Here is a 27248-nt window from a genome sequence, read left to right as displayed (position 1 = left end):
CAATGGGGATTGCCTGAGCTGGAGAGGCAGGGTGTTCCAGGTCTTGAGGTCCTTCTTGGATTGGATCAGGGACGGGATTGCCTGAGCTGGAGAGCCAGGGTGTTCCAGGTCTTGAGGTCCTTCTTGGATTGGATCAGCAACGGGGATTGCCTGAGCTGGAGAGGCAGGGTGTTCCAGGTCTTGAGGTCCTTCTTGGATTGGATCAGCGATGGGGATTGCCTGAGCTGGAGAGGCAGGGTGTTCCAGGTCTTGAGGTCCTTCTTGGATTGGATCAGCAATGGGGATTGCCTGAGCTGGAGAGGCAGGGTGTTCCAGGTCTTGAGGTCCTTCTTGGATTGGATCAGCGACGGGGAATGCCTGAGGTGGAGGGTCAGGGTGTTCCAGGTCTTGAGGTCCTTCTTGGATTGGATCAGCGACGGGGATTGCCTGAGGTGGAGGGGCAGGGTGTTCCAGGTCTTGAGGTCCTTCTTGGATTGGATCAGCAACGGGGATTGCCTGAGGTGGAGGGTCAGGGTGTTCCAGGTCTTGAGGTCCTTCTTGGATTGGGTCAGCGACGGGAATTGCCTGAGTCGGAGAGGCAGGGTGTTCCAGGTCTTGAGGTCCTTCTTGGATTGGATCAGCAACGGGGATTGCCTGAGGTGGAGGGCAGGGTGTTCCAGGTCTTGAGGTCCTTCTTGGTTTGGATCAGCAACAGGGATTGCCTGAGGTGGAGGGTCAGGGTGTTCCTGGTCTTGAGGTCCTTCTTGGATTGGATCAGCGACGGGGATTGCCTGAGGTGGAGGGGCAGGGTGTCCCAGGTCTTGAGGTCATTCTTGGATTGGATCAGCAACGGGGATTGCCTGAGGTGGCGGGTCAGGGTGTTCCAGGTCTTGAGGTCCTTCTTGGATTGGATCAGCGACGGGGATTGCCTGAGTCGGAGAGGCAGGGTGTTCCAGGTCTTGAGGTCCTTCATGGATTGGATCAGCAACGGGGATTGCCTGAGGTGAAGGGTCAGGGTGTTCCAGTTCTTGAGGTCCTTCTTGGATTGGATGAGCAACGGGGATTGCCTGAGGTGGAGGGTCAGGGTGTTCCAGGTCTTGAGGTCCTTCTTGGATTGGATCAGCAACGGGAATTGCCTGAGGTGGAGGGTCAGGGTGTTCCAAGTCTTGAGGTCCTTCTTGGATTGTATCAGCGACGGGGATTGCCTGAGCTGGAGGGGCAGGGTGTTTCCAGGTCTTGAGGTCCTTTTTGGATTGGATCAGCGACGGGGATTGCCTGAGGTGGAGAGGCAGGGTGTTCCAGGTCTTGAGGTCCTTCTTGGATTGGATCAGCAACGGGGATTGCCTGAGGTGGAGGGTCAGGGTGTTCCTGGTCTTGTGGTCCTTCTAGGATTGGATCAGCGACGGGGATTACCTGAGGTGGAGGGGCAGGGTGTTCCAGGTCTTGAGGTCCTTCTTGGATTGGATCAGCGACGGGGATTGCCTGAGTCGGAGAGGCAGGGTGTTCCAGGTCTTGAGGTCCTTCTTGGATTGGATCAGCGACGGGGATTGCCTGAGTTGGAGAGGCAGGGTGTTCCAGGTCTTGAGGTCCTTCTTGGATTGGATCAGCAACGGGGATTGCCTGAGGTGGAGGGCAGGGTGTTCCAGGTCTTGAGGTCCTTCTTGGTTTGGATCAGCGACGGGGATTGCCTGAGGTGGAGGGTCAGGGTGTTCCTGGTCTTGAGGTCCTTCTTGGATTGGATCAGCGACGGGGACTGCCTGAGGTGGAGGGGCAGGGTGTTCCAGGTCTTGAGGTCCTTCTTGGATTGGATCAGCGACGGGGATTGCCTGAGTCGGAGAGGCAGGGTGTTCCAGGTCTTGAGGTCCTTCTTGGATTGGATCAGCAACGGGGATTGCCTGAGGTGGAGGGTCAGGGTGTTCCTGGTCTTGAGGTCCTTCTTGGATTGGATCAGCGACGGGGATTGCCTGAGGTGGAGGGGCAGGGTGTTCCAGGTCTTGAGGTCCTTCTTGGATTGGATCAGCGACGGGGATTGCCTGAGTCGGAGAGGCAGGGTGTTCCAGGTCTTGAGGTCCTTCTTGGATTGGATCAGCAACGGGGATTGCCTGAGGTGAAGGGTCAGGGTGTTCCAGGTCTTGAGTTCCTTCTTGGATTGGATGAGCAACGGGGATTGCCTGAGGCGGAGGGTCAGGGTGTTCCAGGTCTTGAGGTCCTTCTTGGATTGGATCAGCAACGGGGATTGCCTGAGGTGGAGGGGCAGGGAGTTCCAGGTCTTGAGGTCCTTCTTGAATTGGATCAGCAACGGGGATTGCCTGAGCTGGAGAGGCAGGGTGTTCCAGGTCTTGAGGTCCTTCTTGGATTGGATCAGCGACGGGGATTGCCTGAGATGGAGAGGCAGGGTGTTCCAGGTCTTGAGGTCCTTCTTGGATTGGATCAGCGACGGGGATTGCCTGAGGTGGAGAGGCAGGGTGTTCCAGGTCTTGAGGTCCTTCTTGGATTGGATCAGCGACGGGGATTGCCTGAGGTGGAGGGTCAGGGTGTTCCTGGTCTTGAGGTCCTTCTTGGATTGGATCAGCGACGGGGATTGCCTGAGGTGGAGGGGAAGGGTGTCCCAGGTCTTGAGGTCATTCTTGGATTGGATTAGCAACGGGGATTGCCTGAGGTGGCGGGTCAGGGTGTTCCAGGTCTTGAGGTCCTTCTTGGATTGGATCAGCGACGGGGATTGCCTGAGTCGGAGAGGCAGGGTGTTCCAGGTCTTGAGGTCCTTCTTGGATTGGATCAGCAACGGGGATTGCCTGAGGTGGAGGGTCAGGGTGTTCCAGGTCTTGAGGTCCTTCTTGGATTGGATCAGCGACGGGGATTGCCTGAGGTGGAGGGGCAGGGTGTTCCAGGTCTTGAGGTCCTTCTTGGATTGGATCAGAGGCAGGGTGTTCCAGGTCTTGAGGTCCTTCTTGGATTGGATCAGGGACGGGATTGCCTGAGCTGGAGAGCCAGGGTGTTCCAGGTCTTGAGGTCCTTCTTGGATTGGATCAGCAACGGGGATTGCCTGAGCTGGAGAGGCAGGGTGTTCCAGGTCTTGAGGTCCTTCTTGGATTGGATCAGCGATGGGGATTGCCTGAGCTGGAGAGGCAGGGTGTTCCAGGTCTTGAGGTCCTTCTTGGATTGGATCAGCAATGGGGATTGCCTGAGCTGGAGAGGCAGGGTGTTCCAGGTCTTGAGGTCCTTCTTGGATTGGATCAGCGACGGGGAATGCCTGAGGTGGAGGGTCAGGGTGTTCCAGGTCTTGAGGTCCTTCTTGGATTGGATCAGCGACGGGGATTGCCTGAGGTGGAGGGGCAGGGTGTTCCAGGTCTTGAGGTCCTTCTTGGATTGGATCAGCAACGGGGATTGCCTGAGGTGGAGGGTCAGGGTGTTCCAGGTCTTGAGGTCCTTCTTGGATTGGGTCAGCGACAGGAATTGCCTGAGTCGGAGAGGCAGGGTGTTCCAGGTCTTGAGGTCCTTCTTGGATTGGATCAGCAACGGGGATTGCCTGAGGTGGAGGGCAGGGTGTTCCAGGTCTTGAGGTCCTTCTTGGTTTGGATCAGCAACAGGGATTGCCTGAGGTGGAGGGTCAGGGTGTTCCTGGTCTTGAGGTCCTTCTTGGATTGGATCAGCGACGGGGATTGCCTGAGGTGGAGGGGCAGGGTGTCCCAGGTCTTGAGGTCATTCTTGGATTGGATCAGCAACGGGGATTGCCTGAGCTGGCGGGTCAGGGTGTTCCAGGTCTTGAGGTCCTTCTTGGATTGGATCAGCGACGGGGATTGCCTGAGTCGGAGAGGCAGAGTGTTCCAGGTCTTGAGGTCCTTCTTGGATTGGATCAGCAACGGGGATTGCCTGAGGTGAAGGGTCAGGGTGTTCCAGTTCTTGAGGTCCTTCTTGGATTGGATGAGCAACGGGGATTGCCTGAGGTGGAGGGTCAGGGTGTTCCAGGTCTTGAGGTCCTTCTTGGATTGGATCAGCAACGGGAATTGCCTGAGGTGGAGGGTCAGGGTGTTCCAAGTCTTGAGGTCCTTCTTGGATTGGATCAGCGACGGGGATTGCCTGAGCTGGAGGGGCACGGTGTTTCCAGGTCTTGAGGTCCTTTTTGGATTGGATCAGCGACGGGGATTGCCTGAGGTGGAGAGGCAGGGTGTTCCAGGTCTTGAGGTCCTTCTTGGATTGGATCAGCAACGGGGATTGCCTGAGGTGGAGGGTCAGGGTGTTCCTGGTCTTGTGGTCCTTCTAGGATTGGATCAGCGACGGGGATTACCTGAGGTGGAGGGGCAGGGTGTTCCAGGTCTTGAGGTCCTTCTTGGATTGGATCAGCGACGGGGATTGCCTGAGTCGGAGAGGCAGGGTGTTCCAGGTCTTGAGGTCCTTCTTGGATTGGATCAGCGACGGGGATTGCCTGAGTTGGAGAGGCAGGGTGTTCCAGGTCTTGAGGTCCTTCTTGGATTGGATCAGCAACGGGGATTGCCTGAGGTGGAGGGCAGGGTGTTCCAGGTCTTGAGGTCCTTCTTGGTTTGGATCAGCAACGGGGATTGCCTGAGGTGGAGGGTCAGGGTGTTCCTGGTCTTGAGGTCCTTCTTGGATTGGATCAGCGACGGGGATTGCCTGAGGTGGAGGGGCAGGGTGTTCCAGGTCTTGAGGTCCTTCTTGGATTGGATCAGCGACGGGGATTGCCTGAGTCGGAGAGGCAGGGTGTTCCAGGTCTTGAGGTCCTTCTTGGATTGGATCAGCAACGGGGATTGCCTGAGGTGAAGGGTCAGGGTGTTCCAGGTCTTGAGGTCCTTCTTGGATTGGATGAGCAACGGGGATTGCCTGAGGTGGAGGGTCAGGGTGTTCCAGGTCTTGAGGTCCTTCTTGGATTGGATCAGCGACGGGGATTGCCTGAGGTGGAGGGGCAGGGAGTTCCAGGTCTTGAGGTCCTTCTTGGATTGGATCAGCAACGGGGATTGCCTGAGCTGGAGAGGCAGGGTGTTCCAGGTCTTGAGGTCCTTCTTGGATTGGATAAGCGACGGGGATTGCCTGAGATGGAGAGGCAGGGTGTTCCAGGTCTTGAGGTCCTTCTTGGATTGGATCAGCGACGGGGATTGCCTGAGGTGGAGAGGCAGGGTGTTCCAGGTCTTGAGGTCCTTCTTGGATTGGATCAGCGACGGGGATTGCCTGAGCTGGAGAGGCAGGGTGTTCCAGGTCTTGAGGTCCTTCTTGGATTGGATCAGCAACGAGGATTGCCTGAGTCAGAGAGGCAGGGTGTTCCAGGTCTTGAGGTCCTTCTTGGATTGGATCAGCGACGGGGATTGCCTGAGGTGGAGGGGCAGGGTGTTCCAGGTCTTGAGGTCCTTCTTGGATTGGATCAGCAACGGGGATTGCCTGAGGTGGAGGGTCAGGGTGTTCCAGGTCTTGAGGTCCTTCTTGGATTGGGTCAGCGACAGGAATTGCCTGAGTCGGAGAGGCAGGGTGTTCCAGGTCTTGAGGTCCTTCTTGGATTGGATCAGCAACGGGGATTGCCTGAGGTGGAGGGCAGGGTGTTCCAGGTCTTGAGGTCCTTCTTGGTTTGGATCAGCAACAGGGATTGCCTGAGGTGGAGGGTCAGGGTGTTCCTGGTCTTGAGGTCCTTCTTGGATTGGATCAGCGACGGGGATTGCCTGAGGTGGAGGGGCAGGGTGTCCCAGGTCTTGAGGTCATTCTTGGATTGGATCAGCAACGGGGATTGCCTGAGCTGGCGGGTCAGGGTGTTCCAGGTCTTGAGGTCCTTCTTGGATTGGATCAGCGACGGGGATTGCCTGAGTCGGAGAGGCAGGGTGTTCCAGGTCTTGAGGTCCTTCTTGGATTGGATCAGCAACGGGGATTGCCTGAGGTTAAGGGTCAGGGTGTTCCAGTTCTTGAGGTCCTTCTTGGATTGGATGAGCAACGGGGATTGCCTGAGGTGGAGGGTCAGGGTGTTCCAGGTCTTGAGGTCCTTCTTGGATTGGATCAGCAACGGGAATTGCCTGAGGTGGAGGGTCAGGGTGTTCCAAGTCTTGAGGTCCTTCTTGGATTGGATCAGCGACGGGGATTGCCTGAGCTGGAGGGGCACGGTGTTTCCAGGTCTTGAGGTCCTTTTTGGATTGGATCAGCGACGGGGATTGCCTGAGGTGGAGAGGCAGGGTGTTCCAGGTCTTGAGGTCCTTCTTGGATTGGATCAGCAACGGGGATTGCCTGAGGTGGAGGGTCAGGGTGTTCCTGGTCTTGTGGTCCTTCTAGGATTGGATCAGCGACGGGGATTACCTGAGGTGGAGGGGCAGGGTGTTCCAGGTCTTGAGGTCCTTCTTGGATTGGATCAGCGACGGGGATTGCCTGAGTCGGAGAGGCAGGGTGTTCCAGGTCTTGAGGTTCTTCTTGGATTGGATCAGCGACGGGGATTGCCTGAGTTGGAGAGGCAGGGTGTTCCAGGTCTTGAGGTCCTTCTTGGATTGGATCAGCAACGGGGATTGCCTGAGGTGGAGGGCAGGGTGTTCCAGGTCTTGAGGTCCTTCTTGGTTTGGATCAGCAACGGGGATTGCCTGAGGTGGAGGGTCAGGGTGTTCCTGGTCTTGAGGTCCTTCTTGGATTGGATCAGCGACGGGGATTGCCTGAGGTGGAGGGGCAGGGTGTTCCAGGTCTTGAGGTCCTTCTTGGATTGGATCAGCGACGGGGATTGCCTGAGTCGGAGAGGCAGGGTGTTCCAGGTCTTGAGGTCCTTCTTGGATTGGATCAGCAACGGGGATTGCCTGAGGTGAAGGGTCAGGGTGTTCCAGGTCTTGAGGTCCTTCTTGGATTGGATGAGCAACGGGGATTGCCTGAGGTGGAGGGTCAGGGTGTTCCAGGTCTTGAGGTCCTTCTTGGATTGGATCAGCGACGGGGATTGCCTGAGGTGGAGGGGCAGGGAGTTCCAGGTCTTGAGGTCCTTCTTGGATTGGATCAGCAACGGGGATTGCCTGAGCTGGAGAGGCAGGGTGTTCCAGGTCTTGAGGTCCTTCTTGGATTGGATAAGCGACGGGGATTGCCTGAGATGGAGAGGCAGGGTGTTCCAGGTCTTGAGGTCCTTCTTGGATTGGATCAGCGACGGGGATTGCCTGAGGTGGAGAGGCAGGGTGTTCCAGGTCTTGAGGTCCTTCTTGGATTGGATCAGCGACGGGGATTGCCTGAGCTGGAGAGGCAGGGTGTTCCAGGTCTTGAGGTCCTTCTTGGATTGGATCAGCAACGAGGATTGCCTGAGTCAGAGAGGCAGGGTGTTCCAGGTCTTGAGGTCCTTCTTGGATTGGATCAGCGACGGGGATTGCCTGAGGTGGAGAGGCAGGGTGTTCCAGGTCTTGAGGTCCTTCTTGGATTGGATCAGCGACGGGGATTGCCTGAGTCGGAGAGGCAGGGTGTTCCAGGTCTTGAGGTCCTTCTTGGATTGGATCAGCAACGGGGATTGCCTGAGGTGGAGGGTCAGGGTGTTCCAGGTCTTGAGGTCCTTCTTGGATTGGATCAGCAATGGGGATTGCCTGAGGTGGAGGGGCAGGGTGTTCCAGGTCTTGAGGTCCTTCTTGGATTGGATCAGCAATGAGGATTGCCTGAGGTGGAGAGGCAGGGTGTTCCAGGTCTTGAGGTCCTTCTTGGATTGGATCAACGACGGGGATTGCCTGAGCTGGAGAGGCAGGGTGTTCCAGGTCTTGAGGTCCTTCTTGGATTGGATCAGCAATGAGGATTGCCTGAGCTGGAGAGACAGGGTGTTCCAGGTCTTGAGGTCCTTCTTGGATTGGATCAGCGACGGGGATTGCCTGAGCTGGAGAGGCAGGGTGTTCCAGGTCTTGAGGTCCTTCTTGGATTGGATCAGCAACGGGGATTGCCTGAGGTGAAGGGTCAGGGTGTTCCAGTTCTTGAGGTCCTTCTTGGATTGGATGAGCAACGGGGATTGCCTGAGGTGGAGGGTCAGGGTGTTCCAGGTCTTGAGGTCCTTCTTGGATTGGATCAGCAACGGGAATTGCCTGAGGTGGAGGGTCAGGGTGTTCCAAGTCTTGAGGTCCTTCTTGGATTGGATCAGCGACGGGGATTGCCTTAGCTGGAGGGGCAGGGTGTTTCCAGGTCTTGAGGTCCTTTTTGGATTGGATCAGCGACGGGGATTGCCTGAGGTGGAGAGGCAGGGTGTTCCAGGTCTTGAGGTCCTTCTTGGATTGGATCAGCAACGGGGATTGCCTGAGGTGGAGGGTCAGGGTGTTCCTGGTCTTGTGGTCCTTCTAGGATTGGATCAGCGACGGGGATTACCTGAGGTGGAGGGGCAGGGTGTTCCAGGTCTTGAGGTCCTTCTTGGATTGGATCAGCGACGGGGATTGCCTGAGTCGGAGAGGCAGGGTGTTCCAGGTCTTGAGGTCCTTCTTGGATTGGATCAGCGACGGGGATTGCCTGAGTTGGAGAGGCAGGGTGTTCCAGGTCTTGAGGTCCTTCTTGGATTGGATCAGCAACGGGGATTGCCTGAGGTGGAGGGCAGGGTGTTCCAGGTCTTGAGGTCCTTCTTGGTTTGGATCAGCAACGGGGATTGCCTGAGGTGGAGGGTCAGGGTGTTCCTGGTCTTGAGGTCCTTCTTGGATTGGATCAGCGACGGGGATTGCCTGAGGTGGAGGGGCAGGGTGTTCCAGGTCTTGAGGTCCTTCTTGGATTGGATCAGCGACGGGGATTGCCTGAGTCGGAGAGGCAGGGTGTTCCAGGTCTTGAGGTCCTTCTTGGATTGGATCAGCAACGGGGATTGCCTGAGGTGAAGGGTCAGGGTGTTCCAGGTCTTGAGGTCCTTCTTGGATTGGATGAGCAACGGGGATTGCCTGAGGTGGAGGGTCAGGGTGTTCCAGGTCTTGAGGTCCTTCTTGGATTGGATCAGCGACGGGGATTGCCTGAGGTGGAGGGGCAGGGAGTTCCAGGTCTTGAGGTCCTTCTTGGATTGGATCAGCAACGGGGATTGCCTGAGCTGGAGAGGCAGGGTGTTCCAGGTCTTGAGGTCCTTCTTGGATTGGATAAGCGACGGGGATTGCCTGAGATGGAGAGGCAGGGTGTTCCAGGTCTTGAGGTCCTTCTTGGATTGGATCAGCGACGGGGATTGCCTGAGGTGGAGAGGCAGGGTGTTCCAGGTCTTGAGGTCCTTCTTGGATTGGATCAGCGACGGGGATTGCCTGAGCTGGAGAGGCAGGGTGTTCCAGGTCTTGAGGTCCTTCTTGGATTGGATCAGCAACGAGGATTGCCTGAGTCAGAGAGGCAGGGTGTTCCAGGTCTTGAGGTCCTTCTTGGATTGGATCAGCGACGGGGATTGCCTGAGGTGGAGAGGCAGGGTGTTCCAGGTCTTGAGGTCCTTCTTGGATTGGATCAGCGACGGGGATTGCCTGAGTCGGAGAGGCAGGGTGTTCCAGGTCTTGAGGTCCTTCTTGGATTGGATCAGCAACGGGGATTGCCTGAGGTGGAGGGTCAGGGTGTTCCAGGTCTTGAGGTCCTTCTTGGATTGGATCAGCAATGGGGATTGCCTGAGGTGGAGGGGCAGGGTGTTCCAGGTCTTGAGGTCCTTCTTGGATTGGATCAGCAATGAGGATTGCCTGAGGTGGAGAGGCAGGGTGTTCCAGGTCTTGAGGTCCTTCTTGGATTGGATCAACGACGGGGATTGCCTGAGCTGGAGAGGCAGGGTGTTCCAGGTCTTGAGGTCCTTCTTGGATTGGATCAGCAATGAGGATTGCCTGAGCTGGAGAGACAGGGTGTTCCAGGTCTTGAGGTCCTTCTTGGATTGGATCAGCGACGGGGATTGCCTGAGCTGGAGAGGCAGGGTGTTCCAGGTCTTGAGGTCCTTCTTGGATTGGATCAGCGACGGGGATTGCCCGAGCTGGAGGGGCAGGGTGCTCCAGGTCTTGAGGTCCTTCTTGGATTGGATCAGCGACGGGGATTGCCTGAGGTGGAGGGTCAGGGTGTTCCAGGTCTTGAGGTCCTTCTTGGATTGGATCAGCGACGCGGATTGCCTGAGGTGGAGGGGCAGGGTGTTCCAGGTCTTGAGGTCCTTCTTGGATTGGATCAGCAATGAGGATTGCCTGAGCTGGAGAGGCAGGGTGTTCCAGGTCTTGAGGTCCTTCTTGGATTGGATCAGCGATGGAGATTGCCTGAGGTGGAGGGTCAGGGTGTTCCAGGTCCTGAGGTCCTTCTTGGATTGGATCAGCGACGGGGATTGCCTGAGGTGGAGGGTGAGGGTGTTCCAGGTCTTGAGGTCCTTCTTGGATTGGATCAGCGACGGGGATTGCCTGAGGTGGAGGGGCAGGGTGTTCCAGGTCTTGAGGTCCTTCTTGGATTGGGTCAGCAAAGGGGATTGCCTGAGGTGGAGGGTCAGGGTGTTCCAGGTCTTGAGGTCCTTCTTGGATTGGATCAGCAACGGGGATTGCCTGAGGTGGAGGGTCAGGGTGTTCCAGGTCTTGAGGTCCTTCTTGGATTGGATCAGCGACGCGGATTGCCTGAGGTGGAGGGTCAGGGTGTTCCAGGTCTTGAGGTCCTTCTTGGATTGGATCAGCAACGGGGATTGCCTGAGCTGGAGAGGCAGGGTGTTCCAGGTCTTGAGGTCCTTCTTGGATTGGATCAGCGACGGGGATTGCCTGAGGTGGAGGGTCAGGGTTTTCCAGGTCTTGAGGTTCTTCTTGGATTGGATCAGCGACGCGGATTGCCTGAGGTGGAGGGGCAGGGTGTTCCAGGTCTTGAGGTCCTTCTTGGATTGGATCAGCAACGGGGATTGCCTGAGCTGGAGAGGCAGGGTGTTCCAGGTCTTGAGGTCCTTCTTGGATTGGATCAGCGACGGGGATTGCCTGAGGTGGAGGGTCAGGGTGTTCCAGGTCTTGAGGTCCTTCTTGGATTGGATCAGCAAAGGGAATTGCCTGAGGTGGAGGGTCAGGGTGTTCCAGGTCTTGAGGTCCTTCTTGGATTGGATCAGCGACGCGGATTGCCTGAGGTGGAGGGTCAGGGTGTTCCAGGTCTTGAGGTCCTTCTTGGATTGGATCAGCGACGGGGATTGCCTGAGGTGGAGGGGCAGGGAGTTCCAGGTCTTGAGGTCCTTCTTGGATTGGATCAGCAACGGGGATTGCCTGAGCTGGAGAGGCAGGGTGTTCCAGGTCTTGAGGTCCTTCTTGGATTGGATAAGCGACGGGGATTGCCTGAGATGGAGAGGCAGGGTGTTCCAGGTCTTGAGGTCCTTCTTGGATTGGATCAGCGACGGGGATTGCCTGAGGTGGAGAGGCAGGGTGTTCCAGGTCTTGAGGTCCTTCTTGGATTGGATCAGCGACGGGGATTGCCTGAGCTGGAGAGGCAGGGTGTTCCAGGTCTTGAGGTCCTTCTTGGATTGGATCAGCAACGAGGATTGCCTGAGTCAGAGAGGCAGGGTGTTCCAGGTCTTGAGGTCCTTCTTGGATTGGATCAGCGACGGGGATTGCCTGAGGTGGAGAGGCAGGGTGTTCCAGGTCTTGAGGTCCTTCTTGGATTGGATCAGCGACGGGGATTGCCTGAGTCGGAGAGGCAGGGTGTTCCAGGTCTTGAGGTCCTTCTTGGATTGGATCAGCAACGGGGATTGCCTGAGGTGGAGGGTCAGGGTGTTCCAGGTCTTGAGGTCCTTCTTGGATTAGATCATCAATGGGGATTGCCTGAGGTGGAGGGGCAGGGTGTTCCAGGTCTTGAGGTCCTTCTTGGATTGGATCAGCAATGAGGATTGCCTGAGGTGGAGAGGCAGGGTGTTCCAGGTCTTGAGGTCCTTCTTGGATTGGATCAGCGACGGGGATTGCCTGAGGTGGAGAGGCAGGGTGTTCCAGGTCTTGAGGTCCTTCTTGGATTGGATCAGCGACGGGGATTGCCTGAGCTGGAGAGGCAGGGTGTTCCAGGTCTTGAGGTCCTTCTTGGATTGGATCAGCAACGAGGATTGCCTGAGTCAGAGAGGCAGGGTGTTCCAGGTCTTGAGGTCCTTCTTGGATTGGATCAGCGACGGGGATTGCCTGAGGTGGAGAGGCAGGGTGTTCCAGGTCTTGAGGTCCTTCTTGGATTGGATCAGCGACGGGGATTGCCTGAGTCGGAGAGGCAGGGTGTTCCAGGTCTTGAGGTCCTTCTTGGATTGGATCAGCAACGGGGATTGCCTGAGGTGGAGGGTCAGGGTGTTCCAGGTCTTGAGGTCCTTCTTGGATTGGATCAGCAATGGGGATTGCCTGAGGTGGAGGGGCAGGGTGTTCCAGGTCTTGAGGTCCTTCTTGGATTGGATCAGCAATGAGGATTGCCTGAGGTGGAGAGGCAGGGTGTTCCAGGTCTTGAGGTCCTTCTTGGATTGGATCAACGACGGGGATTGCCTGAGCTGGAGAGGCAGGGTGTTCCAGGTCTTGAGGTCCTTCTTGGATTGGATCAGCAATGAGGATTGCCTGAGCTGGAGAGACAGGGTGTTCCAGGTCTTGAGGTCCTTCTTGGATTGGATCAGCGACGGGGATTGCCTGAGCTGGAGAGGCAGGGTGTTCCAGGTCTTGAGGTCCTTCTTGGATTGGATCAGCGACGGGGATTGCCCGAGCTGGAGGGGCAGGGTGCTCCAGGTCTTGAGGTCCTTCTTGGATTGGATCAGCGACGGGGATTGCCTGAGGTGGAGGGTCAGGGTGTTCCAGGTCTTGAGGTCCTTCTTGGATTGGATCAGCGACGCGGATTGCCTGAGGTGGAGGGGCAGGGTGTTCCAGGTCTTGAGGTCCTTCTTGGATTGGATCAGCAATGAGGATTGCCTGAGCTGGAGAGGCAGGGTGTTCCAGGTCTTGAGGTCCTTCTTGGATTGGATCAGCGATGGAGATTGCCTGAGGTGGAGGGTCAGGGTGTTCCAGGTCCTGAGGTCCTTCTTGGATTGGATCAGCGACGGGGATTGCCTGAGGTGGAGGGTGAGGGTGTTCCAGGTCTTGAGGTCCTTCTTGGATTGGATCAGCGACGGGGATTGCCTGAGGTGGAGGGGCAGGGTGTTCCAGGTCTTGAGGTCCTTCTTGGATTGGGTCAGCAAAGGGGATTGCCTGAGGTGGAGGGTCAGGGTGTTCCAGGTCTTGAGGTCCTTCTTGGATTGGATCAGCAACGGGGATTGCCTGAGGTGGAGGGTCAGGGTGTTCCAGGTCTTGAGGTCCTTCTTGGATTGGATCAGCGACGCGGATTGCCTGAGGTGGAGGGTCAGGGTGTTCCAGGTCTTGAGGTCCTTCTTGGATTGGATCAGCAACGGGGATTGCCTGAGCTGGAGAGGCAGGGTGTTCCAGGTCTTGAGGTCCTTCTTGGATTGGATCAGCGACGGGGATTGCCTGAGGTGGAGGGTCAGGGTTTTCCAGGTCTTGAGGTCCTTCTTGGATTGGATCAGCGACGCGGATTGCCTGAGGTGGAGGGGCAGGGTGTTCCAGGTCTTGAGGTCCTTCTTGGATTGGATCAGCAACGGGGATTGCCTGAGCTGGAGAGGCAGGGTGTTCTAGGTCTTGAGGTCCTTCTTGGATTGGATCAGCGACGGGGATTGCCTGAGGTGGAGGGTCAGGGTGTTCCAGGTCTTGAGGTCCTTCTTGGATTGGATCAGCAAAGGGAATTGCCTGAGGTGGAGGGTCAGGGTGTTCCAGGTCTTGAGGTCCTTCTTGGATTGGATCAGCGACGCGGATTGCCTGAGGTGGAGGGTCAGGGTGTTCCAGGTCTTGAGGTCCTTCTTGGATTGGATCAGCGACGGGGATTGCCTGAGGTGGAGGGGCAGGGAGTTCCAGGTCTTGAGGTCCTTCTTGGATTGGATCAGCAACGGGGATTGCCTGAGCTGGAGAGGCAGGGTGTTCCAGGTCTTGAGGTCCTTCTTGGATTGGATAAGCGACGGGGATTGCCTGAGATGGAGAGGCAGGGTGTTCCAGGTCTTGAGGTCCTTCTTGGATTGGATCAGCGACGGGGATTGCCTGAGGTGGAGAGGCAGGGTGTTCCAGGTCTTGAGGTCCTTCTTGGATTGGATCAGCGACGGGGATTGCCTGAGCTGGAGAGGCAGGGTGTTCCAGGTCTTGAGGTCCTTCTTGGATTGGATCAGCAACGAGGATTGCCTGAGTCAGAGAGGCAGGGTGTTCCAGGTCTTGAGGTCCTTCTTGGATTGGATCAGCGACGGGGATTGCCTGTGGTGGAGAGGCAGGGTGTTCCAGGTCTTGAGGTCCTTCTTGGATTGGATCAGCGACGGGGATTGCCTGAGTCGGAGAGGCAGGGTGTTCCAGGTCTTGAGGTCCTTCTTGGATTGGATCAGCAACGGGGATTGCCTGAGGTGGAGGGTCAGGGTGTTCCAGGTCTTGAGGTCCTTCTTGGATTAGATCAGCAATGGGGATTGCCTGAGGTGGAGGGGCAGGGTGTTCCAGGTCTTGAGGTCCTTCTTGGATTGGATCAGCAATGAGGATTGCCTGAGGTGGAGAGGCAGGGTGTTCCAGGTCTTGAGGTCCTTCTTGGATTGGATCAACGACGGGGATTGCCTGAGCTGGAGAGGCAGGGTGTTCCAGGTCGTGAGGTCCTTCTTGGATTGGATCAGCAATGAGGATTGCCTGAGCTGGAGAGACAGGGTGTTCCAGGTCTTGAGGTCCTTCTTGGATTGGATCAGCGACGGGGATTGCCTGAGCTGGAGAGGCAGGGTGTTCCAGGTCTTGAGGTCCTTCTTGGATTGGATCAGCGACGGGGATTGCCCGAGCTGGAGGGGCAGGGTGCTCCAGGTCTTGAGGTCCTTCTTGGATTGGATCAGCGACGGGGATTGCCTGAGGTGGAGGGTCAGGGTGTTCCAGGTCTTGAGGTCCTTCTTGGATTGGATCAGCGACGCGGATTGCCTGAGGTGGAGGGGCAGGGTGTTCCAGGTCTTGAGGTCCTTCTTGGATTGGATCAGCAATGAGGATTGCCTGAGCTGGAGAGGCAGGGTGTTCCAGGTCTTGAGGTCCTTCTTGGATTGGATCAGCGATGGAGATTGCCTGAGGTGGAGGGTCAGGGTGTTCCAGGTCCTGAGGTCCTTCTTGGATTGGATCAGCGACGGGGATTGCCTGAGGTGGAGGGTGAGGGTGTTCCAGGTCTTGAGGTCCTTCTTGGATTGGATCAGCGACGGGGATTGCCTGAGGTGGAGGGGCAGGGTGTTCCAGGTCTTGAGGTTCTTCTTGGATTGGGTCAGCAAAGGGGATTGCCTGAGGTGGAGGGTCAGGGTGTTCCAGGTCTTGAGGTCCTTCTTGGATTGGATCAGCAACGGGGATTGCCTGAGGTGGAGGGTCAGGGTGTTCCAGGTCTTGAGGTCCTTCTTGGATTGGATCAGCGACGCGGATTGCCTGAGGTGGAGGGTCAGGGTGTTCCAGGTCTTGAGGTCCTTCTTGGATTGGATCAGCAACGGGGATTGCCTGAGCTGGAGAGGCAGGGTGTTCCAGGTCTTGAGGTCCTTCTTGGATTGGATCAGCGACGGGGATTGCCTGAGGTGGAGGGTCAGGGTTTTCCAGGTCTTGAGGTCCTTCTTGGATTGGATCAGCGACGCGGATTGCCTGAGGTGGAGGGGCAGGGTGTTCCAGGTCTTGAGGTCCTTCTTGGATTGGATCAGCAACGGGGATTGCCTGAGCTGGAGAGGCAGGGTGTTCCAGGTCTTGAGGTCCTTCTTGGATTGGATCAGCGACGGGGATTGCCTGAGGTGGAGGGTCAGGGTGTTCCAGGTCTTGAGGTCCTTCTTGGATTGGATCAGCAAAGGGAATTGCCTGAGGTGGAGGGTCAGGGTGTTCCAGGTCTTGAGGTCCTTCTTGGATTGGATCAGCGACGCGGATTGCCTGAGGTGGAGGGTCAGGGTATTCCAGGTCTTGAGGTCCTTCTTGGATTGGATCAGCAACGGGGATTGCCTGAGCTGGAGAGGCAGGGTGTTCCAGGTCTTGAGGTCCTTCTTGGATTGGATCAGCGACGGGGATTGCCTGAGGTGGAGGGTCAGGGTGTTCCAGGTCTTGAGGTCCTTCTTGGATTGGATCAGCGACGCGGATTGCCTGAGGTGGAGGGGCAGGGTGTTCCAGGTCTTGAGGTCCTTCTTGGATTGGATCAGCAACGGGGATTGCCTGAGCTGGAGAGGCAGGGTGTTCCAGGTCTTGAGGTCCTTCTTGGATTGGATCAGCGACGGGGATTGCCTGAGGTGGAGGGTCAGGGTGTTCCAGGTCTTGAGGTCCTTCTTGGATTGGATCAGCGACAGGGATTGCCTGAGGTGGAGGGTGTGGGTGTTCCAGGTCTTGAGGTCCTTCTTGGATTGGATCAGCGACAGGGATTGCCTGAGGTGGAGGGGCAGGGTGTTCCAGGTCTTGAGGTCCTTCTTGGATTGGATCAGCAACGGGGATTGCCTGAGGTGGAAGGTCAGGGTGTTCCAGGTCTTGAGGTCCTTCTTGGATTGGATCAGCAAAGGGAATTGCCTGAGGTGGAGGGTCAGAGAGTTCCAGGTCTTGAGGTCCTTCTTGGATTGGATCAGCGACGCGGATTGCCTGAGGTGGAGGGGCAGGGTGTTCCAGGTCTTGGTGGTGAGGTTCTGGTCTTGTGAATTCATGGGACGGTGACCAGGGCAAGTTGGGCGGAGCGGAGTGGTCTGGCGGGTACATGGAATGAGAGGCTGTGGTTCAGATATGCTGGCCCCTTTGTCGAGGAGACCTTTGTAGGCGTGCGTGAGGAGTTTGAAGGTTATTCTCTTGTTGACCGGGAATCAGTGGAGTTGTCAGAGGTGTTGAGTTATGTGGCTGCGGTGGGGGATGACGAAGACCAGTCTGACTGCAGCATTTTGGATGTTCTGTAGTTGCCTGAGCTGTTTCTGGGTGTAGCCGGCTGTCACACCTCAATGTCCCGTACATGGACCAGAGCACTCTAAACACACCGTTACAACACAGGCCTCTACTTAGACCAGAATATGCTACACTTATCATGACTGGCAGACCAAGAGTCCTGTGCATGGACACGAACATGCTACACATATCATCACTGTGACACTACTGAGTCCCGTGCATGGACCAGAAAACCCTGCACCTATCATCATGTTACACCACAGAGTCCAGTGCATGTACCAGTACATCCTACACTTGTCATGACTGGCAAACTATGAGTCCTGTGCATGCACCAGAACACTCTACACATATCATCACCATTACACCACCGAATCCTGTATATGCACCACTACACCATACATATGTAATCTCTGTTACAACACCGAGTCCTGTGCATGGATCAGAACATGCTACACATATCATCACTGTTACTCCACAGAGTCCAGTGCATGGACCAGTACACCCTACACTTGTCATGACTGGCAAATCGCGGGCCCTGCGCATGGACCAGAACACGCTACACATATAATCAATGTTACACCACAAGTACTGTGCATGGACCAGTACATGCTACACATATTATCACTGTCACACCATCAAATCCTGTGCATGCTCCAGAACACCCTACACATTTCATCACTGTCACCACATCAAGTCATGTGTATGGAGCAAAACATGCTACACATATCATCAATGTTACACCATCGAGTCCTGTGAATGCACCAATACACCCTACACATATCACCACTGTCACACTTCTGACTCCCGTGCATGGACCAGAACACCCTACATATATTGTCACTGTTACGCCCCTGAGTACCATGCATGGACCAGTACACGCTACACATATCATCACTGTCCCGCTTCTGAGCCCCATGCATTGACCAGTACACCCTACACATATCATTGTTGTTACATCATTGAGTCCTATGAATGGACCAGAATATAGTTCACAAAGGGTCTGGCTTCACCAACGCCTGATGGGGTCCAATGGGGATCAGGGGTTTGAGTGTCCAACCTCACTGGTGAGTCATAGGTCTAGCTGCACCTGCACCTTACAGGGTGCAGCGGGGTCAGGCGTGAGTTGATGGGGTGTTAGTGTCAGCCTCATTGATGCCTCATGGGTGCAGCGAAGGCCAGGTATGGGGTGATATAGTTGTTTGTGTTCAACCTCACTGGCGCCTCATGGGGTGAAATAGGGTCCAGGCATGGGGTAATAGGGTTTTTAGTGCCCAGAATCACTAGTGCCTCATGGGGTCCATTAGGTTCAGTCGCCAGGTGTTAGGGATTGCAGTGAGTTAGTCAGTGTGGGTGTTGGGGTTGCAGAGAAGAGTGTTGATGCTTTGTGGCATTCACAAAGGGTCAAACCTCTTGGTTAGGGGCTGCACCCTTCTTGCATCCTGAGGGGATAAATATGTCAAGTATAGGGTGTGAAGGATTGCAGTGAACCACTTTAGTGTATTGTGGGGGTGTAAGGGGGTCAGTCATTGGGCTAGAGGTTGCAGTGACCAGTCTAATGGGGCTTGGAAGGGCCAAGGAGGGCGTGTTATGGATCTTAGTGACTGCGCATATTAGGGCGTACAGGGTTCAGGTATTAGGCTTTAGAGGTGCATTAAAGGACCTCATTGGCTCAGGGGGCTTTAATGAGGCTTTAAGGGCAGAGGACTCAGTGGAGTGGCATGGACATTCACCCCTGATTACTGACCCACAATGCATTTAGACCCTACAGATTACAACCTGTTGAGTGATGCAGTGGGCTTTGGACCAGTGGACACCGCAGCGGTCGGACTGCGGCACTCAAGATCCTTGAGCTCAGCCTTGTCAGCGGCTGGTGACGGAGGGGTGGAGACTGCCAAGAGCACCTGGTGGAAGGGTAAGTAGGCATCAAACCTCTGGGTAGGAGGGAGGGTGTTGTGGCTTAGTAGCATTGGGTGGAGACCGCCAAGAGCAGCCGGTGGAAGGGTAAGTAGGCATCAAGACTCTGAAGGTGGAGACAGAGGGTTGTGAGTTAGTAGCATTGGATAGAGACCGCCAAGAGCGGCTAGTGGAAGGGTATGTAGGCATCAAGACTCTGAAGGTGGAGAGAGGGGTTTGTGAGTCAGTAGCATTGAATAGAGACAGCCAAGAGTGGCTGGTGGAAGGGTAAGTAGGCATCAAGACTCTGAAGGTGGAGAGAGGGGGTTGTGAGTTAGTAGCATTAGATAGAGACCGCCAAGAGTGGCTGGTGGAAGGATAAGTAGGCATCAAGACTCTGAAGGTGGAGAGAGGGAGTTGTGAGTTAGTAGCATTAGATAGCGACCGCCAAGAGCGGGTGGTGGAAGGATAAGTAGGCATCAAGACTCTGAAGGTGGAGAGAGGGGGTTGTGAGTTAGTAGCATTGGGTAGAGACCGCCAAGAGCAGCTGGTGGAAGGGTAAGCAGGCATCAAGACTCTGAAGGTGGAGAAAGGGGGTTGTGAGTTAGTAGCATTGGGTGGAGACTGCCAAGAGCGGCTGGTGGAAGGGTAAGTAGGCATCAAGACTCTGAAGGTGGAGAGAGGGGGTTGTGAGTTAGTAGCATTGGATGGAGACCGCCAAGAGCGGCTGGTGGAAGGGTAAGTAGGCATCAAGACTCTGAAGGTGGAGAGGGAGGTTGTGAGTTAGTAGCATTGGGTAGAGACCGCCAAGAGCGGCTGGTGGAAGGGTAAGTAGGCATCAAGACTCTGAAGGTGGGAAAGAGGGGGGTTGTGTCTAGTAGCATTGAGTGGACCCTGAACTCTGAGGACGTTAGAGAGCATCACGGATTCACAAGTGAGGAAAGCTTGAGAGGGGGTGGCACCACAGAACAGGATTGATGGTCTTTCCAAGGTGGCTTGGACCAGGAGAAGAAGGCCCTTTGGAGGGTGATGGGAAAAGTTGTTCAACTGAAGGTCTCCCTGAAATAATGGAGGGTCAATCAGTTCTTCTGAACTTTGGAAGCGTGTACAAAGGGGGGTCTTGGTTGTTTCTGGGTTGACCATAGTGTAGCTTCGCCTGTTATTCAACCATCCTCTAATTGGCATCTTCAAAAGATTCATTTAAGTCAATTGCATACAAGCCAGTATGCATTGGTGATTGGCTGAACACCTGGAATACTTTAAAGTCAAAAACCTAAAGGAAAGTCAAGACTTTAGGGCTTCTTTTATAAGGCGGAACTACAATGATCACTGAGGACAGACCTCAGTAATGCGTGATAGGAAGTGCGTTGATCGCAGAGGAAAGACTCCAATACTGCGTGATAGGAAGTGCAGTGCTCACTTAGGAAAGACCTCAGTAATGCATGATAGGAAGGGCAGTGGTCACTGAGGAAAGACCTCAGTAACGCATGATAGAAAGGGCAGTGGTCACTGAGAAAAGACCTCAGTAATGCGTGATAGGAGGTGCAGTGACTGCAGAGGAAAGACCTCAGTAATGCATGATAGGAAGGGCAATGATCACTGAGGAAAGACCTTGTGGTCACTGAGGAAATGCCTCAGTAATGAATGATAGGAAGGGCAGCGGTCACTGAGGAAAGACCTCAGTAATGAGTGATAGGAAGTGCAGTGACTGCAGAGGAAAGACCTCAGTAATCCATGATAGGACGGGCAGTGGTCACTGAGGAAAGACCTCAGTCACGCACGATAGGAAGGGCAGTGATCACTGAGGAAAGACCTTGTGGTCACTAAGGAAATACCTCAGTAATCCATGATAGGAAGGGCAGTGGTCACTGAGGAAAGACCTCAGTCACGCATGATAGGAAGGGCAGTGATCACTGAGGAAAGATCTTGTGGTCACTGAGGAAATACCTCAGTAATCCATGATAGGAAGGGCAGTGGTCACTGAGGAAAGACCTCAGTAATGCGTGATAGGAAGGGCAATGATCACAGAGGAAAGACCTCAGTAACGTGTGATAGGAAGTGCAGTGATCACAGAGGAAATACCTCAGTAATGCATGATAGAAAGGGCAGTGGTCACGGAGGAAAGACCTTAGTAATGCATGATAGGAATGGCAGTGATCATTGAGGAAAGACCTCAGTAACGCATGATAGGAATGGCAGTGATCATTGAGGAAAGACCTCAGTAATGCATGATAGAAAGGGCAATGATCACTGAGGAAAGATCTCAGTAATGCATAATAGGAAGGGCAGTGATCACTGTGGAAAGACCTCAATAATACGCGATAGGAAGTGCAGTGACTGCAGAGAAAAGACCTCAGTAATGCATGATAGGAAGGGCAGTGATCACTGAGGAAAGACCTCGTGGTCACTGAGGAAATATCTCAGTAATGCATGATAGGAAGGGCAGTGGTCACTGAGGAAAGACCTCAGTAACGCATGATAGGAAGGGCAGTGATCACTGAGGAAAGACCTTGTGGTCACTGAGTAAATATCTCAGTAATGCATGATAGGAAGGGCAGTGGTCACTGAGGAAAGACCTCAGTAACGCATGATAGGAAGGGCAGTGACTGCAGAGGACAGACCTCAGTAGTGCATGATAGGAAGGGTAGTGGTCACTGACAAAAGACCTCAGTAACACATGATAGGAAGGGCAGTGATCACTGAGGAAAGACCTCATGTCACTGAGGAAATACCTCAGTGATGCATGATAGGAAGGTCAGTGGTCACTGAGGAAAGATCTCAGTAATGCGTGATAGGAAAGGCAGTGATCACAGAGATAAGACCTCAGTAATATGTGATAGAAAGTGCAGTGATCACCGAGGAAAGACCTCAGTAATGCGTGACAGGAAGTGCAGTGATCGCAGAGGAAAGACTCCAGTACTGCGTTATAGGAAGGGCAGTGATCACAGAGAAAAGACCGCAGTAATTCATGATAGGAAGGGCAGTGATCACAGAGGAAAGACCTCAGTAATGCATGATAGGAAGGGCAGTGATCACAGAGGAAAGACCTCAGTAATACTTGAGAGGAAGGGCAGTGCTCACAGAGGGAGGACCTCAGTAATGCGTGATAGGAAGGGCAGTGATCACAGAGGAAAGACCTCAGTAATGCATGATAGGAAGGGCAGTGGTCACTGAGGAAAGACCTCAGTAACTCATGATAGGAAGGGCAGTGATCACTGAGGAAAGACCTCGTGGTCACTGAGGAAATATCTCAGTAATGCATGATAGGAAGGGCAGTGGTCACTGAGGAAAGACCTCAGTAACGCATGATAGGAAGGGCAGTGACTACAGAGGAAAGGCCTCAGTAGTGCATGATAGGAAGGGTAGTGGTCACTGAGAAAAGACCTCACAAACACATGATAGGAAGGGCAGTGACCACTGAGGAAAGACCTCATGTCACTGAGGAAATACCTCAGTGATGCATGATAGGAAGGTCAGTGGTCACTGAGGAAAGATCTCAGTAATGCGTGATAGGAAGGGCAGTGATCACAGAGATAAGACCTCAGTAATATGTGATAGAAAGTGCAGTGATGACCGAGGAAAGACCTCAGTAATGCGTGACAGGAAGTGCAGTGATCGCAAAGGAAAGACTCCAGTACTGCGTTATAGGAAGGGCAGTGATCACATAGGAAAGACCGCAGTAATTCATGATAGGAAGGGCAGTGATCACAGAGGAAAGACCTCAGTAATGCATGATAGGAAGGGCAGTGCTCACTGAGGAATGACCTCAGTAATGCGTGATAGGAAGGGCAGTGATCACAGAGGAAAGACCTCAGTAATGCTTGAGAGGAAGGGCAGTGATCACAGAGGAAGGACCTCAGTAATGCGTGATAGGAAGGGCAGTGATCACAGAAGAAAGACCTCAGTAATGCCTGATAGGAAGGGCAGTGGTCACTGAGGAAAGACTTCAGTAATGCGTGACAGGAAAGGCAGTGATCACAGAGGAAAGATCTCAGTAATGCGTGATAGTAAGGGCATTGACTGCAGAGGAAAGACCTCAGTAATGCATGATAGGAAGGGCAGTGGGCACTGAGGAAAGACCTCAGTAATGCGTGATAGGAAGGGCAGTGATCACAGAGGAAAACATCAGTAATGCGTGATAGGAGGTGCAGTGACTGCAGAGGAAAGACCTCAGTAATGCATGATAGGAAGAGCAGTGGTCACTGAGGAAATACCTCAGTAATCCATGATAGGAAGGGCAGTGGTCACTGAGGAAAGACCTCAGTCACGCATGATAGGAAGGGCAGTGATCACTGAGGAAAGATCTTGTGGTCAATGAGGAAATACCTCAGTAATCCATGATAGGAAGGGCAGTGGTCACTGAGGAAAGACCTCAGTAATGCGTGATAGGAAGGGCAATGATCACAGAGGAAAGACCTCAGTAACGTGTGATAGGAAGTGTAGTGATCACTGAGGAAAGACCTCAGTAATGCATGATAGAAAGGGCAGTGGTCACGGAGGAAAGACCTTAGTAATGCATGATAGGAAGGGCAGTGATCATTGAGGAAAGACCTCAGTAACGCATGATAGGAAGTGTAGTGACTGCAGAGGAAAGACCTCAGTAATGCATGATAGGAAGGGCAGTGATCACTGAGGAAAGATCTCAGTAATGCATAATAGGAAGGGCAGTGATCACTGTGGAAAGACCTCAATAATACGCGATAGGAAGTGCAGTGACTGCAGAGAAAAGACCTCAGTAATGCATGATAGGAAGGGCAGTGATCACTGAGGAAAGACCTCGTGGTCACTGAGGAAATATCTCAGTAATGCATGATAGGAAGGGCAGTGGTCACTGAGGAAAGACCTCAGTAACGCATGATAGGAAGGGCAGTGATCACTGAGGAAAGACCTTGTGGTCACTGAGTAAATATCTCAGTAATGCATGATAGGAAGGGCAGTGGTCACTGAGGAAAGACCTCAGTAACGCATGATAGGAAGGGCAGTGACTGCAGAGGACAGACCTCAGTAGTGCATGATAGGAAGGGTAGTGGTCACTGACAAAAGACCTCAGTAACACATGATAGGAAGGGCAGTGATCACTGAGGAAAGACCTCATGTCACTGAGGAAATACCTCAGTGATGCATGATAGGAAGGTCAGTGGTCACTGAGGAAAGATCTCAGTAATGCGTGATAGGAAAGGCAGTGATCACAGAGATAAGACCTCAGTAATATGTGATAGAAAGTGCAGTGATCACCGAGGAAAGACCTCAGTAATGCGTGACAGGAAGTGCAGTGATCGCAGAGGAAAGACTCCAGTACTGCGTTATAGGAAGGGCAGTGATCACAGAGAAAAGACCGCAGTAATTCATGATCGGAAGGGCAGTGATCACAGAGGAAAGACCTCAGTAATGCATGATAGGAAGGGCAGTGATCACAGAGGAAAGACCTCAGTAATACTTGAGAGGAAGGGCAGTGCTCACAGAGGAAGGACCTCAGTAATGCGTGATAGGAAGGGCAGTGATCACAGAGGAAAGACCTCAGTAATGCATGATAGGAAGGGCAGTGGTCACTGAGGAAAGACCTCAGTAACTCATGATAGGAAGGGCAGTGATCACTGAGGAAAGACCTCGTGGTCACTGAGGAAATATCTCAGTAATGCATGATAGGAAGGGCAGTGGTCACTGAGAAAAGACCTCAGTAACGCATGATAGGAAGGGCAGTGACTACAGAGGTAAGACCTCAGTAGTGCATGATAGGAAGGGTAGTGGTCACTGAGAAAAGACCTCACAAACACATGATAGGAAGGGCAGTGACCACTGAGGAAAGACCTCATGTCACTGAGGAAATACCTCAGTGATGCATGATAGGAAGGTCAGTGGTCACTGAGGAAAGATCTCAGTAATGCGTGATAGGAAGGGCAGTGATCACAGAGATAAGACCTCAGTAATATGTGATAGAAAGTGCAGTGATGACCGAGGAAAGACCTCAGTAATGCGTGACAGGCAGTGCAGTGATCGCAAAGGAAAGACTCCAGTACTGCCTTATAGGAAGGGCAGTGATCACATAGGAAAGACCTCAGTAATGCATGATAGGAAGGGCAGTACTCACTGAGGAATGACCTCAGTAATGCGTGATAGGAAGGGCAGTGATCACAGAGGAAAGACCTCAGTAATGCTTGAGAGGAAGGGCAGTGATCACAGAGGAAGGACCTCAGTAATGCATGATAGGAAGGGCAGTGATCACAGAAGAAAGACCTCAGTAATGCCTGATAGGAAGGGCAGTGGTCACTGAGGAAAGACTTCAGTAATGCGTGACAGGAAAGGCAGTGATCACAGAGGAAAGATCTCAGTAATGCGTGATAGTAAGGGCATTGACTGCAGAGGAAAGACCTCAGTAATGCATGATAGGAAGGGCAGTGGGCACTGAGGAAAGACCTCAGTAATGCGTGATAGGAAGGGCAGTGATCACAGAGGAAAACATCAGTAATGCGTGATAGGAGGTGCAGTGACTGCAGAGGAAAGACCTCAGTAATGCATGATAGGAAGAGCAGTGGTCACTGAGGAAAGACCTCAGTAATGCGTGATAGGAAGGGCAGTGATCACAGAGGAAAGACCTCAGTAATGTGTGATAGGAAGTGCAGTGATCACTGAGGAAAGACCTCAGTAATGCGTGACAGGAAGGGCAGTGATCACAGAGGAAAGACCTCAGTAATGCATGATAGGAAGGGCAGTGGTCACTGAGGAAAGACCTCAGTAATGCGTGATAGGAAGGGCAGTGATCACAGAGGAAAGACCTCAGTTATGCGTGATAGGAAGTGCAGTGACTGCAGAGGACAGACCTCAGTAATGCATGGTAGGAAGGGCAGTGGTCACTGAGGAAAGACCTCAGCAATGCGTGATAGGAAGTGCAGTGACTGCAGAGGAAAGACCTCAGTAGTGCGTGATAGGTAGGGTAGTGGTCACTGAGGAAAGACCTCAGTAACGCATGATAGAAAGGGCAGTGATCACTGAGGAAAGACCTCATGTCACTGAGGAAATCCCTCAGTGATGCATGATAAGAAGGTCAGTGGTCACTGAGGAAAGATCTCAAAAATGCGTGATAGGAAGGGCAGTGATCACAGAGGAAAGACCTCAGTAATATGTGATAGAAAGTGCAGTGATCACCGAGGAAATACCTCAGTAATGCATGATAGGAAGGGCAGTGATCACAGAGGAAAGACCTCAGTAATGCATGATAGGAAGGGCAGTGGTCACTGAGGAAAGACCTCGTGGTCACTGAGGAAATATCTCAGTAATGCATGATAGGAAGGGCAGTGGTCACTGAGGAAAGACCTCGTGGTCACTGAGGAAATACCTCAGTAATGCATGATAGGAAGGGCAGTGGTCACTGAGGAAAGACCTCAGTAACGCATGATAGGAAGGGCAGTGACTACAGAGGAAAGACCTCAGTAGTGCATGATAGGAAGGGTAGTGGTCACTGAGAAAAGACCTCACAAACACATGATAGGAAGGGCAGTGACCACTGAGGAAAGACCTCATGTCACTGAGGAAATACCTCAGTGATGCATGATAGGAAGGTCAGTGGTCACTGAGGAAAGATCTCAGTAATGCGTGATAGGAAGGGCAGTGATCACAGAGATAAGACCTCAGTAATATGTGATAGAAAGTGCAGTGATGACCGAGGAAAGACCTCAGTAATGCGTGACAGGAAGTGCAGTGATCGCAAAGGAAAGACTCCAGTACTGCGTTATAGGAAGGGCAGTGATCACAGAGAAAAGACCGCAGTAATTCATGATAGGAAGGGCAGTGATCACAGAGGAAAGACCTCAGTAATGCATGATAGGAAGGGCAGTGATCACAGAGGAAAGACCTCAGTAATACTTGAGAGGAAGGGCAGTGCTCACAGAGGGAGGACCTCAGTAATGCGTGATAGGAAGGGCAGTGATCACAGAGGAAAGACCTCAGTAATGCATGATAGGAAGGGCAGTGGTCACTGAGGAAAGACCTCAGTAACTCATGATAGGAAGGGCAGTGATCACTGAGGAAAGACCTCGTGGTCACTGAGGAAATATCTCAGTAATGCATGATAGGAAGGGCAGTGGTCACTAAGGAAAGACCTCAGTAACGCATGATAGGAAGGGCAGTGACTACAGAGGAAAGGCCTCAGTAGTGCATGATAGGAAGGGTAGTGGTCACTGAGAAAAGACCTCACAAACACATGATAGGAAGGGCAGTGACCACTGAGGAAAGACCTCATGTCACTGAGGAAATACCTCAGTGATGCATGATAGGAAGGTCAGTGGTCACTGAGGAAAGATCTCAGTAATGCGTGATAGGAAGGGCAGTGATCACAGAGATAAGACCTCAGTAATATGTGATAGAAAGTGCAGTGATGACCGAGGAAAGACCTCAGTAATGCGTGACAGGAAGTGCAGTGATCGCAAAGGAAAGACTCCAGTACTGCGTTATAGGAAGGGCAGTGATCACATAGGAAAGACCGCAGTAATTCATGATAGGAAGGGCAGTGATCACAGAGGAAAGACCTCAGTAATGCATGATAGGAAGGGCAGTGCTCACTGAGGAATGACCTCAGTAATGCGTGATAGGAAG

The 27248-nt window shown here is 53.5% G+C and overlaps 1 protein-coding gene across 1 annotated transcript in view; it reads left to right on the top strand.

The window, feature by feature from the left end:
* Positions 1-27248, top strand: part of LOC146788780 (uncharacterized) — a 263355-nt gene that overhangs the window by 131068 nt on the left and 105039 nt on the right. Inside the window, exon 2 of the mRNA XM_085629936.1 lies at positions 18526-18678. Coding sequence (XP_085486062.1) covers positions 18526-18678 — 153 coding nt within the window. The remainder of the gene's footprint in view (positions 1-18525; positions 18679-27248) is intronic.

This window comes from Triturus cristatus, chromosome 10 (genome assembly GCF_964204655.1).
Source record: "Triturus cristatus chromosome 10, aTriCri1.1, whole genome shotgun sequence".
Taxonomy (NCBI): domain Eukaryota; kingdom Metazoa; phylum Chordata; class Amphibia; order Caudata; family Salamandridae; genus Triturus; species Triturus cristatus.
This window is presented reverse-complemented; position numbering and strand designations above follow the sequence as displayed.